This window comes from Aythya marila (genome assembly GCF_965140915.1).
Source record: "Aythya marila genome assembly, chromosome: 4".
NCBI classification, from domain to species: domain Eukaryota; kingdom Metazoa; phylum Chordata; class Aves; order Anseriformes; family Anatidae; genus Aythya; species Aythya marila.
This window is the reverse complement of record NC_139045.1, coordinates 49108086-49121366: the sequence shown is the minus strand read 5'-3', so window position 1 is coordinate 49121366 and position 13281 is coordinate 49108086. Positions and strand designations below refer to the sequence as shown.

Sequence of the window (13281 nt, the reverse complement as noted above, 5' to 3'; positions counted from 1 at the left end):
ATGTGAAACAGGTTGCGTCACTGGAGGTTAAAATCACAAGTGTGTTTGTTCAAAAGAGGTGGTGCAAATGCAAGTTAATGAGGGACTATGAAACACAGTGCGCAGGTTGCATAGGAAGTCCCTAAATTTTTGATTCCCAGAAACTGGGAGGGAAAGTCTGTATATGTATGCTACTTCTCCTTTCTTCTTTCTCTAAAAATCCATTGCTAGCTACTTCTAAGGTAGGTGTTCTCAGCGTGGTACGTTCACATGTTGCCTGACTGGGTTATAAGGGGAACTGAGGTGAGTCTTCTGCTGCTTCTTTGCCAGTTTCTTTAATGAAGGTGAACATAGCAATTAGCTATGTAAATGTTTTGTGGAGAGACACTTTGTATTTGGAAATTTGAGGAGCAGAAGTATGTATGACTGGTCTAACATTCCTTTGAATTGGATGCAAGACTGTATATTCTGAGACAAGAGGGATACCTGGTGATTTTCTTCAATATGTGCTGCAATATCTATAGTATGCATGGAAGAGTTGAGTTGGCTTATGTTTATTTCTGCCTCCTAACTTAACTTCATTTGATCTTCCGTGGAATCTTCTGGTATGGTTTCAGCAGTTTAAAGTTTATTTTTAATGATTAGTTCTATTTTACTTCAGATTTTTTAGAAGTTCTGTTTAATGTACTCTTTCCTTATTGATGTTTTTTGGTGATCTCCCTGTATTATTCCTTATGTTTTTTGTTTTTTTTTTGTTTTTCCATCATTGACAAAAGTATAGATTTACTTTCTTATTGGGGATGGAAGGAGAATGCGGAGACAGTCATCCTTTATCCTACAGGAGTGTTTGCAGCATTGTTCTGTTCTACACACTTATTTCATGAAATTTATCATATTTAGTGTTCTTCAGAAAGTCTTTTATGTTTTGTACAGGAGAAGGAACTCGTGGCATTCAGAATAAGAGAAGTCCATAATAACGTCTTCTCTCTCTTTCTAGTTCTGCTTGTTGATTCTGGTTTGTCCTGTGTTGCAGGCGATTATCTGGCACAATAGATGTGATTGGACAGACCATCACTATCAGCAGGGTGGAAGGACGACGGCGTGCTAATGAAAACAGCAACATACAGGTTTTATACTGCAGATTTACACACTATCTTCGTCTAAAAGACATTTTTGCTACACCTCTGCTTCTGATTAAAACACTCCAATGTGTATAAATGAGAAATAGAGAAGTAGCTTTAATTTCAGCTTTGATATCAGAAGGTTATGGCAGTTAATTGAAGTACATTAAGATGAAACATCTGATATGTTTCAAAAGATAAATGTTTTATTGTACTTGGAAGGAAATAAGCAATCTTGCAGACTTACAGTCCAGGAGACAGCACCGTCTCTGCTACATACACATGGGATAAAGTTTTGTTTACTATGATAAAGATAAATATTTAAATTGACTATGTATTTCTCCCCTATTCCTGCCAGACACATGCTGAAAATCTCTTCATACGCATTTGGAGAAATAGTCCTTTAAAAATATGTTTTGAAGGAGTAAATAGTTGATTGAGCCTATTATTATTTTTTTTAATGTACATAGTAGTATTTTACCATAAGTTATAATACTAGTCTTAAGGGGCTTGGATTATCTTCAGAAAACAACTAAATGTGTTAAGGTCGAATACACTTTATCTTCTCGTAACTCTGCCTGTAGAGAAGAATCAAGTTTGCTTGGTTCTCTAGCTGAGTTTCCATGCCAACTTAGGTTAAGGTTAAACAATTAAAATAATAATGGATTTCAGTGCTTATACTGAAAACACACCAGTGTGTTTTGCAGCTGAGCTTCTCACAGTGTTTAAATAATTTAAAATCTTATTTTTTCATGCCTTTCATATTGATTTTTTTAAAGAAATATTTTGCTTTACATACAAATTTAAAATGGTTTGGGCCATATTCAGATGGCCTCTATTCCCTTGAAAATCCTATGTTCACTGTACCCTAGTGGCCCTCAGAGGTACTTAGCAAGTATGGGATACTGAACATAGGGACTAAGGTAGAACTTAAACTGTCTGAATATGGCCCTTTAGGTGCATAAGTAATATATTCCTGATGTAGGAAAAAGAGGAAACCTGTCTTCTACCCTTTTTACGTAGCAATTGTAACTATAGTTTGATATTTTACAGGTTCTTTCAGAACGATCTAATCCTGAAGTAGACAATTTTACCAAGCCACCTCCATTTTTCCCTCCAGGAGCTCCACCTACCCACCTTCCACCACCTCCTTTCCTCCCACCCCCTCCAACTGTCAGTACTGCTCCACCTCTGATTCCCCCACCAGGTAAATATCCTGCACCACATGCAATATGGAGAATGAGAGACTGATGCTTGATGATAGTGAATTAAAGACAGCACATGCCATGCAGATTTGACTGTGCGTGTAGCATTTCAGAATTTTGTGTTGTACTCTTCTCACGAATATACCTGCAAGGCAGAAATGGAAGTGGATGTCTCTGCTTTCTCAGTAAGAGTAGCCACAAGTAGTAAATAATTTCTTAAATACTGAATGTTGGGTCCTGTGTCCTTGAGAAAGTTTGAAGTGAAAAGCTCTTTTCTGTGATTCAAGTACTGTTAATGCTATTGAGAGGTACGTGTTAACAAATGATTCTGGAAACCTTTGAACTAAAAGCATGACATATCAAGAATTTGTGTCAAAAGTTGGATTTTCTGATGTCTAAGGTCCAAACACCAACGGAATCTTTAATTCCTATTTCCCCTCACAGTATCTCTGAATTCTTGGAAGTCTGGTAAGAAATGCATTTGTGCTGCATCTTTTTTTTTTTTTTTTTTTTTTTTTCACTTAAAGATCTAATTCGCACTTGATCTTTATATCCAGCTTCCTGGGTCTGTGAATCTTAGACAAATCAAAGCTTTTTGAAAACTCTGCTTATTATTAAATGTTTGAAATTTACTGATACTTATTAAAACGAGAGTGCATCAAAGGCATTTGTGCAGTTGCCTGAGTGTTGTCCTGTTAAGGAATTCAAGTTTAAAAAGTACTTAGCAGGAAACTAAGAAGAATGCTTGGTGAAAAGTGAAAATAGATGCAGAAACTTTGGAATTATCTGAGTAGGAAAACGAAGGGTTTGTTACATAAGAGGTGATGTCATTTGGAGCCCCTTTCCTTGGTTTCTCCATTTGTTCTTTGCATTTTTTCTTGACTTGTACTCAAGTCTTGTTGAAAGGCTTATTGTTTTTTCGTTTGCTTATGGAATTTTTTAGAATTCTCTTTGTTAATTCTCTCACGTATAATCAAGAAAGGAAAATTATTATTTCTGTACAATGATTTTTTGTGGGATTTTATAAGATTTAAATCCTTCCCCATGGAAGATGTTGCTTTGTTCATTTGCTGGTGATCTAAAAACTATTAACTCCTGCTGCATGTCAAGCTCTGGCTCTCATCAGTGATCATTATGCACAAAACAATGCAACCTAGGATACAGAAGGGGGAAATATTTTAAAATGTTCTGTGTTAATGTGTGTAAATGCAAAAATATGGTATCTGAATGTTACTGCTCTGGCAATTTTGTGGAGTTTCTTTACTGCTGAGGGGATAGAATAGAGAGGGATGTAATCCTAATGCTAACTAGTATTAAACTGTATTTAAACCTTTATGATTATGGAATGCTTTGCAGGTTTTTAGGAAGTAACTATTATTTTAATTGTAGTTGTAGCACAGAAAAGCCGCATATGATTTAGAATGAGACAGATTCACCCCCTACCACAAATGCTCCTAGTGCAGCAATGTCTTATAGCCGTACTGATCTTATCAAACCCCTCACCTGTTGAGCTTTCAAAAGGTGAAAGAAGTGCACACATGTTACAGATCTAGCAAGCAGGTTTAGCTTTAGTCTCATGGTTTGCAGACAGGTTTATGACATACACTTGTTCAGAAAGTCTCCTTCAACATCCTTCCGTGCCTCAAGTGGATTTGAAAATAACGATTAAGAGCTGTGGATTTGGTTTATTCAGGGCTGTGTTTTAATTGTGCTGTTGCCAGCTCTTTATCTTCAAAGCTGTTCCTAAAATAGAATCTGCCATCCCTGCTAAGTTCAGTGAAGGAGGAGGGGAAAAAAAAAACCTCTTACGGAATATTAAACTGGGACTACTTGCCAGAAAATTTAAGTATTCCAAATATAAAACATCCTCCAAAAGCCCCTTTGAAAAAGGATCTTCCTTTGAAGTTAGCTCTCTTGTTCTGAATTCATTCACTCTTGCGATTCAGATCTTCTTTGAGGAATGAGTCCTGGAATTATTCAAATGGCCAAACCCAGAAAATGCTCAAGAACTGCTAGGAGATCGGTGGCTGTTGCAAACAATGTGTTGGGTTTAGTTTTTGCGGTTTATTGCGATGTTGGATTAATGTAAATCTAAAGAAGAATGTGGATGCCTCTGTTTAACAGCCTGCTTAACAAGTTTAAGTGTTGCTTTATGTGTTGTGGTTTAAGGATACAGTTGACGTATTTTTGTGTGACATGTATTTTTGAGATTAGGAAAAACTTACTGTGAAACATTAAACTTGTGTTGCATAGTTTGGGGAAGTTTGACTGCTGAGACTTGCACCAAAGCTTAGCAATTAACTGTAGGGCTGTAAGTGTACTCTTTTATCTTGTGATGAATAAGAGACTATTTGACTTAGTTTAGCCTGACAAAAGAAGTTTTTGCTCTGAGTCGATTTGTACTACGTAGCTGTGAGCTATTACACAGTTCAGCTAACTTGCAGAATGTCGTTAAGTCAGGGCAGCATTATCATGCTCGATTCCTTACTCAGCAAGCACAGCACATGTGGCATTGCTTTCCTTTAGTAAAACCTACTTGGTGTTCTCTAAATATTTACCAGTCTTGAGGTGGTAGATTGGGATAGAGTGTCCTGAAAACAGTTTTGAGCATGTTAGGTAAAACTCTGTGCTGATGCCATTTAGATTGTTCCTGACGCACCTCTGAATATTTAGGTTTTGGCTAGGCTTATCTTTGTGGCACTGCAATGTAATGCGTCATAGGGAGGTGATCTGTGCTAAGCTTCCTTCTTACACTGATACTCAAGTATAGTCCCTACATCACAAGAAATGACTCAAGATGTCTCTTCTTTCTCAAAAGAATTAATTGACTGCTGATGATTTGAGTATGCTTTTATACCTCAAATATGTTTTCACTGCATTAATAAAAGGCAAAGGAGTGAAGAGTTTCTAATTTTCCATTGCCCGAAGTTCATGACTTTTTCTGTTTATTGTTTTCTGTCACCTTCTTCTATAGTGAAAAAAGCAAGGGAAAAAAAAAAAAACAACTTTTAGATCTTCATAGTGATGCTTGCTAACTTGGAATACAGGATAATGTGCACTTCACTCTGATAGCATCGAGGAAATTAGCTTCCACATTAAGATGATATAACTGTTAATCAAGACTTTTAGAAAGTTCTTCAAAATTTTAGAGGAAAAAACACAGATGTGTTTCTTCGGTATAATATTCTGAATTAACCAATTCATCATAATTATTTGGACACCCAGTCTCTGGGTATCAGTTGTATTCTTTACTTATATATTGTATTCTTTACTAATATATTGAAGAGGAGTAGTGGTCTCTTCTAGAAAAAGGAAATGGGCCCTTCAGAAGATGGAAGGAAGAAAAAGAAAAGGTTTAGATCTGTCAAAAAAAAAAACAACAAACACATTGTTTCTTTTCAGTTGGTGATTCATAAGCATCTAGTAGAATCAAAGTGCTCTCAAATTTCTCTCAATAATAAGGATGGAAAGAGTTCAGAGCGCATGATTGTTTTATGAGTTTCTTGATTAATATTGCTCTGCCAGCTTACTGCTTCTGTTTTATCCAAGTTAATGCAAAATGGAGTTTTCTGATAGAGTCGAGAGGGAAGAGACAACTTGTCTGTGACTTTATGAAAGATTAGCTGTTACCTATTTGTTCCAGTAATTGCCTAATTCACTTACTGAAATGTACATAAATGGGATTTACCTCAAACTACCAATACTTTATTCAGGCCTCTTACAAATTCACATTCCAAAAATACAGCGTTCTAGAAGATGGTCTGGAGTCATGTGAAATTAAATTCAAACTACTGCTGTTTTAGAAGTGAAGCTTTAAAAGTACAGAAAACCAACAGAGTTATAACAGTTCTTGAATATGCATGTATTAAGGGATGCTCCCTTTCCAGATATTTACAAGAAAATAGAGTACTGAACTTTTTTTTTCCCTCCAAGTAGCAACTGAATGATTAACTGCAGTGTGGCATAGCATTGACTGAAACGTCTGTAATGTTTCTTGTTGCCGTAATATTTTGTCCATGTGGACATTGTATTTCCTATGCTAAGCTATTAAAGGTCAGGGGCCGATTACATTTCCTTTCATCTAGTTATGGAATATAAAATGAAGCAGATATGTTCTGTGGAGCATTACTTTCCTTCTGAATACTTAACATTTTAGGGTTATGGATTTACTTCTAATCTTCAGACACAGAGTCATTCTTCGTTATTTTTGTTTCTAATTAAATAAGATTCTGAAGAGTAGTAATGTAAGAAGGCAGGTTGCACAAGGCTTGCATAAGAGCATATTGGTAGGTATTAATGTGAAATCTTAATCCGAGAACACAGAAAATAAGTTATTCCCCTTAATCGTGTATGCTGAGATAGCTCAGTCTGATTTTAGACCTAGAGATGATAAACATAAACATTTACTATAACTGATACATTATTTGTTGTCTTTTTAGGTATACCAATAACAGTACCACCACCAGGTAAACTTCCTTAGATTTTTTTTCCACATTTGGGTAAAAACACGAACAAACAAAACCCTTCCTTAATTTACAATTTCCCAAGTTTCTTTTAGTTATATGTAGATAAAAGTTTATAAATACAAAGTTGTAGATGTATGCTCAGTTGTTATTCTGATGCAAGGCAGAAAAGTATGAAAATGTTCTTGATGAGTGGATTTATCTGCCAGTTTCTTGAAAGTCTGCTTCTTTCTTCTCTTTCCATTTGTTTTTGCTGTTACACATAAAACAGTTGTGATTTGGTTTATAAAGTATTGGTAGCTACTTAGGAATTTTCCTATGCTTCTCAAGTCTTGTATTTTTCAAGAATGTGTTTAATTTAAACTGCTGCTAAGGAACTCTGCCTTCATTAAGCTGTTTTACCAAATAAACCTATTTAGACAGAAAGCAATAAACAATGATTTGCATTATGCTGTCTGAAATGTGTTTACCATTGCATGCCTAACACAGTTCTTCTATGGTTTTTTTTTTTTTTTTTTTACCCCTCCTACCCCCATTCCCCCCAATTAATTTTTACAGGCTTTCCACCACCACCTGGCGGTCCTCCACCTTCCCTCATACCCACGATAGAAAGGTGATTATCTGTTTGAAATCTTACAAATCAATATATTGGGATTCCGTAGCTGCAGTAAATCAGATATTAGGAATGAATCTTACACTACCTGGTGGGTTTTATCTATCTGTGGGGAGACAGTTTCTGTTTTTTACAATATTTTTCCAGAAGCGTTACTAGTCTCGCATCTTTGACGCTTAATGTTGTTTTAAATAGGTTCCTTGACCACTTACTAGCTTTACTGAGTTATGATATTATATCAGTGCCAAGACTTAAAACACAAAGTTAAGGTAACAATTGTAGTCTGAAGTAGTAGTAGTCTGAAGATTTATTTAGGTGAACCTTATAATTCACCTTACAGCTACCATATCCTTTTATATAAATGTAAATAAACAATTTGGCCACACATTCACACTGTCATAAGCTACTGGAAATGTCGGAGTTCTACGGAATCCAAATTTCTATTTCTGCTTTACTTGTAAATGTTCAGTTTTAATATGCTTAATAGTGTTTTTCAATACCTATTATATATATACATATCTTAAAACAAAACGAAACCAACAGCAAACAAGTAGTCAGCACAGCCCTCAAAATATTTATATTTTGCTGTAGGCCAAAACCAGGTCATATACAAAGCTCACTTAAGAAGATGGTGCAAGCCTCTTGCCAGTCCTTTGGATTTCACTGGAAGAAGGTGCACACATCTGTTCCTTTGAAATTAAAAGTTCTGTTAACATATACTCCACAGGATGATGATGGTAAATCTCAGAGAAAATCCTCGTCTGATTTAATTTAGAAAAAAACTAACAATGCATTTGATGTGCATGAAAGCAAATTTATTATTTCCTAGTGACAGTTGTTGTGAGTGACTGTTGCTTCTGACAGTTAAGCAGTATTCATTGTATTTACTTAAGTAAATACTTATATAGTTTCTGAAACAGTGTGGAAAAAAATCCACTTGATTATAGTACATGGGAACTAGATCTTACACCTTTAAATGTTGCACTGTTGCAATGGTCTTTCATTATTATTGTATTTGTTTTTGCTTTTAAACTAAACTAACCCCGGACTTTTTTAATGTTGCACTGCCTTGAAGAACAGAACTAACGTTCAATTTGAACACAGCAAAGATAATTCATTCAAGCTACGTAGGAAGTGCTAAAAGTCATCAAAGATTTGTGTGTTTGAATTATGTCCTGTGCACATATCATCCATTTTAACCTTCCTGTTTTTTACCTACTTGAGTTGGCTACCTCTGACAGAAGTCAGCATAGAAAATATGTAGTCAATTTAATACTTTATTTATAGAAGTAGACATTTGAAGTCCACCTCTTCAGAGATATGCTCCATACCTGCTTTTTAAGAAAAAGAGTGAGAATGGCTTCATTCACAAATGATTACTTTCAAACAATTAGAGATAAGCCATATTTGAAAAAAAAAAATATAATGGAAAATACAAAGAACAGTTCATGTTTAATATTTGTTTTGAAGATACTGATTTTTTTTTATAATTTTAAGAAGAGGTGAGAGAATGCTGTTATCATCTGTATTAAAAAGTGAAGTAACATCTCTTGATAGACTGCTTTCTTGCTTTAATGCCCAAAATGGAAGACTTAAATCAGCTTACAAAAGATACTTTTAGTCTATATGATGGTAAAAATTCAGTGAAATAATAATAAAAGTATGTATCTATCAATGGAATTAGCTTTAATGATAAAACTGGATTTTACATGAATTTTCTTCTCTACAGTGGACATTCCTCGGGCTATGACAGTCGTTCTGTTCGTGCATTTTCATATGGCAGTGGTGAGTACGTTTGCTGGCTTTGAACATTCTTGATTAGCGCTCTATCAGATTGTTTGAAATACTTACCAAGATTTCAGCTGAGAGTCTAAACAGGTCCTTTTCACTAATTCCTTCTGAAAGCTCATTGCCCACCATTTTTACCTGATAGATAACTGTTGTGAATTTACCAGCTGCTTGTTAACAGTGTCGTTTTTCTTACTTGTATCCTGGATATCTTTACATGCTGCTTTTTTATTTTGCAGAATTGAGATTTAAAAAAATAATGCATCTTACTATGGACCACAAGTCAGGGAGAATTTCCCAAGAGCTGGTAGGATTTAGAAGGAGAGCAAGTACTATTTTGAGATATGGTCAGAATTTTAACCAGCAGTACCAATAATTGAAAAATCTGAGTGGCGTACTTCTCCTTTGAAAAATTGTCTAAGATACTACAATCTTCAGCTATCCTGTTGAAGAAGTCCATTTTTCTTTTTTGATTAATGTTATAGAAAAAAATGAAGTTGGAAAACATCATCTGTTTTTATAGTAAGAGTGAACTGAAATAGAAATTCCCTTTCTGTAGCACTGTTATGCTATAGATACTGTTATGCAGCACATGGCTCTGCTTCTTGAGCCAAAAGAATGATTGAAATACTAAAATATAATCTTCCTCATCTAGCCTAAATGGAAAGGTGAAGTGAGCGTGTTGCCGGTTGCTACTTCTGCCTTCAGAGCATCTGCTATCCAGCCCCATGCCTGGTGCCTTTTCTCCCTGATGATTTTTCTGCCTCCTTGCTCTTTGTTCCTACAGCCGCTGACTGCTGGAAGGAGAAGTTGTAGGGAAAGTTCTGTCCAGTTGCAGGATGCTGAATGTTCGGCACAGATCAAATGTTCAGATAGTGTAGCTCCCAAATATTGAGAAGTCTTTAGAGGATATACCTGGATATAAATGACTTTTGTGAATGGCTGGCCATTTCTTGAAGCTAGAGCAGTTTATGGAGTAACAAATAGTACTTTATTGACATCGAAGGGTTCCTCATCAGTTTCCAAGTGTTTAAATTCATGTATGGAAGCTAGTTATGTTTTTCAATAATTCCTGATGTGAGCAAACAGCTGCTTTATGCTAACTATTTTTTAGCAATAACTGAACTGTGTTTGCTGAAGTCTGCCTCAGCTTTACTTTTTGGTACAACTAACACAGCCTGGTTGACTATTTTGCTGAAGTTGTAACAAGTAATGTTATGCAGTGTATCGTTACATCTAATATGCTAAGTTTTTCACTTTGGAATCTCTTTTGTTAGAATTTGTAATTCTGTCAATTACTGTCAGGGCCACAAGAATATTTCTAACTTTTATGCTGGCCTTCAGGGTGTTGGCATGCTTACATTGTTTCAGTATCAATATACACAAGATGAATGTCATCATGATCATGCTGATATTTAATATGAAGTTTCTATGTCAGGGTTAAAAACTGATGTTTGCTTTTGTATGTTTATGGAAATCAAGCAGCACAAGAGAAGAAGGCTAAGAGTTAGAGGGACGTCTGGGTCTGAGAGGGCAACCAATTATTCTTTGTTGTTTCTTTAACACAGCTGATAAGACATATTAGTCAAAGGTCCATAATAAAAGTCAGATGTGATCTAATCGAAATACTGGCATACATGCCTCACTTTCTTTTCAGTGTTAAGAAATTTTTTCGATATTTCCTCCTCCTTTTTCCTCTGAAGTATGATGTATTGTTGGCTCTTCCAGTGAGACAAGTTAGACGTGTTTCCTGATTGAGAGATGTGACTATTGATTGTAAAGTTAGGCAGAAAAGGTAATTAAGGAGTAGCAGGTAATGCGGTCTTTCTTGTTCAAGCTTTTTCTCAAATTATTGCAATTAACTTAAGAATTTTCCCCAGAGATTATATCTATAAAAAACCTTTAAGTCAAGGTTTCTGTCAGTTCCTCCCTCCCCCCTTTACTCCCCCCTTTAAGTAGTGTTAAAGCATTTTCTGTAGGAAAAAAAAGTCATGATGACATGAAAGGTTTTTGTTTTTTGTTTTTTGTTTTTACCCAGTAAAAGTCATTTGCCTTGCTGTATTTTTTTTTCTTTTTATTTATACCCATGGACAAATCTTAGTGCTGAGTTTGAGTTCCTTTTTGAAGACGCATATACACAATCCCTATCACTGTGCTGTGTGATTAGCTGGTTATAAAAGCATGACATCCCTGGTTTCTTAATGCGCATACATAGTGGCTGTTAATGACCTCCTCTGCTGATCCCAGGTGTTGCAGAAAAATAGAGAGAAATAGATACAATAGGTTTTAACTCATTCCATCTTGTTTGCAAAGATGAGAAATTTCCCGCTGACATTACAAATTCTGCTGTTATTTGAGTGTGTTTAACCACAGTTTCCCACAGGATAGTTAACACTGATCTAGTCTGAACTTACTTTCTTTTGTGTTTCCTGATTTACTACACTCATTTGGTCTTGCAGTTCCTATCTGCACAGCACTTGTAGTGTTGTCAGCTTCTGGAACATGTCTGAGTAAACAAGGGGGCTTGGTGTAGTGTACTTGAATTAACTTCCAGCTACAAAACAGCAAATCCAAATAATATGTGATGAAACATCTGGATATTTTGGTCATGAGCTTTTACTTGCTTTGCTTAGCAGATGAGCTTCATTCCTTCTCACATCTCTTTCTTCATATCCCTCCTCATAAGGTCATTAAAGCTGAGAAAAGAAACAGAAGTTTTAAAAAGTCCCAAATCATCTGATGTCTCAGTGACATCTCCAAATCAAAATGAGAACCTGAAATACCCCACACGTGTAAGGAGTCATTGTGTGAGAGGTTAATCAGAGAAATGTGGCTTTATGGTGCCACTTGTTTTATTGAGTGATTAGTTTTGTACAACTCAGAAGTTTAATTTCAATTGAGAAAAAAAGATAATATCACTGAGAAGAGAGGAATAAAGTCTTACAGATATGTGTTGTTTACTTCTAGTGAGAAGGTTCTTATAACAAGCAGTATGTTCCCATTGAGCTTACAAGTTCACAGTAAGATACCTCTACCATCATAATGGGCCTTTGGCAGGAGGTGGGAAGAAAAACAGCCCAAGTCAACAGTTAATTCATAATTCAGACTGTAACTGCCTTCTCTGCCACATTCTTGATCTAGTATTCACCTTCCTAAAAATAATCTTTGCTTCTTGTTAGGCCCCTGCCTATGTGAAACTTGTGGTGGGGGTGAGTGGGTAGGTCCTGCTGCAGAACTGTGCAGGTGGTATCACCAAATATCTATTGTACAGCGATAAAGTTAGGGGCTCTTGTGGAAAACAAGGTATTACCTCCTACGTTCAGTGAAGTAGCAATATCTTAGTGCTACTCAAACTACTGTTGGGAGGAAAAAGCGCCTATTCAGGGTATGAACAATTGTTCTGCTGTAATACTCTGGAGTTACTACTTCAGAATATTTCATAAAATGCTGTATTTAGGCAAGCTTCCAATCCTTGGCTTTTTTCTCTTGGTTTCAGCTGATGTTTTTGCCATAGTGAACATGAGCGCCTCCTGCCACTGCCTCCTATCTTCCCAGTGTATCTGGCACCCCTACTGCAGCAAAAGCTTTTGTATCTGCTCTACAACGCAAGTTGCCTGTCTCAGACTGTGTCTGTCATACAGAGCTCTGGATCTTTGGAGGCTCAGTGGCAAATAGCTGCTGTTGCAAGTATACTCTCAGTGAAGATCTTTCCCTCACAGTCCCTGTCTCACACGATCCCTAACCTAACCCATATGATTTGTTTTCCTATTTTACCAGTGCTCTCACTGTGTCAGAACTTAGGTAAATTGAGGGCTCAGTCAGTGATGCAGCAGGGTACAGATGATCACTTTATGTCAGAATTGCTAAGGGTGTTTATTTCCAACTTGATTCCACTGAATCTCCAACCTGTTATCTTTTTACCAGTCAGTCTGCTTGATGGCTTTTTCAGAATTGTGATAGAAGATGAGTATAGGAAACACACTGCAGAAACACCAGTCTTCATTAAGCTTTTCTTCTGCCTACTAAAATTGCTAATCTCATGCATCAGTGTCTTTGCCCTGGACTGTAGGCTCAGTAAGAATGTGGCATAGTAAAATAATAATCTTAACTCG

At 36.1% G+C, this 13281-nt stretch overlaps 1 protein-coding gene across 5 annotated transcripts in view; it reads left to right on the top strand.

Annotated features, from left to right (window-relative positions):
* FIP1L1 (factor interacting with PAPOLA and CPSF1) overlaps positions 1-13281 on the top strand; it is a 44354-nt gene that overhangs the window by 22790 nt on the left and 8283 nt on the right. For 3 of the 5 annotated variants that reach the window (XM_082758523.1, XM_082758521.1, XM_082758520.1), the window contains 6 exons: positions 1013-1106; positions 2154-2307; positions 2750-2773; positions 6745-6771; positions 7327-7381; positions 9111-9166. In XM_082758523.1, the coding sequence (XP_082614649.1) occupies positions 1013-1106; positions 2154-2307; positions 2750-2773; positions 6745-6771; positions 7327-7381; positions 9111-9166 (410 nt within the window). The remainder of the gene's footprint in view (positions 1-1012; positions 1107-2153; positions 2308-2749; positions 2774-6744; positions 6772-7326; positions 7382-9110; positions 9167-13281) is intronic. The other 2 variants (XM_082758524.1, XM_082758522.1) reach the window with 1 other exon arrangement.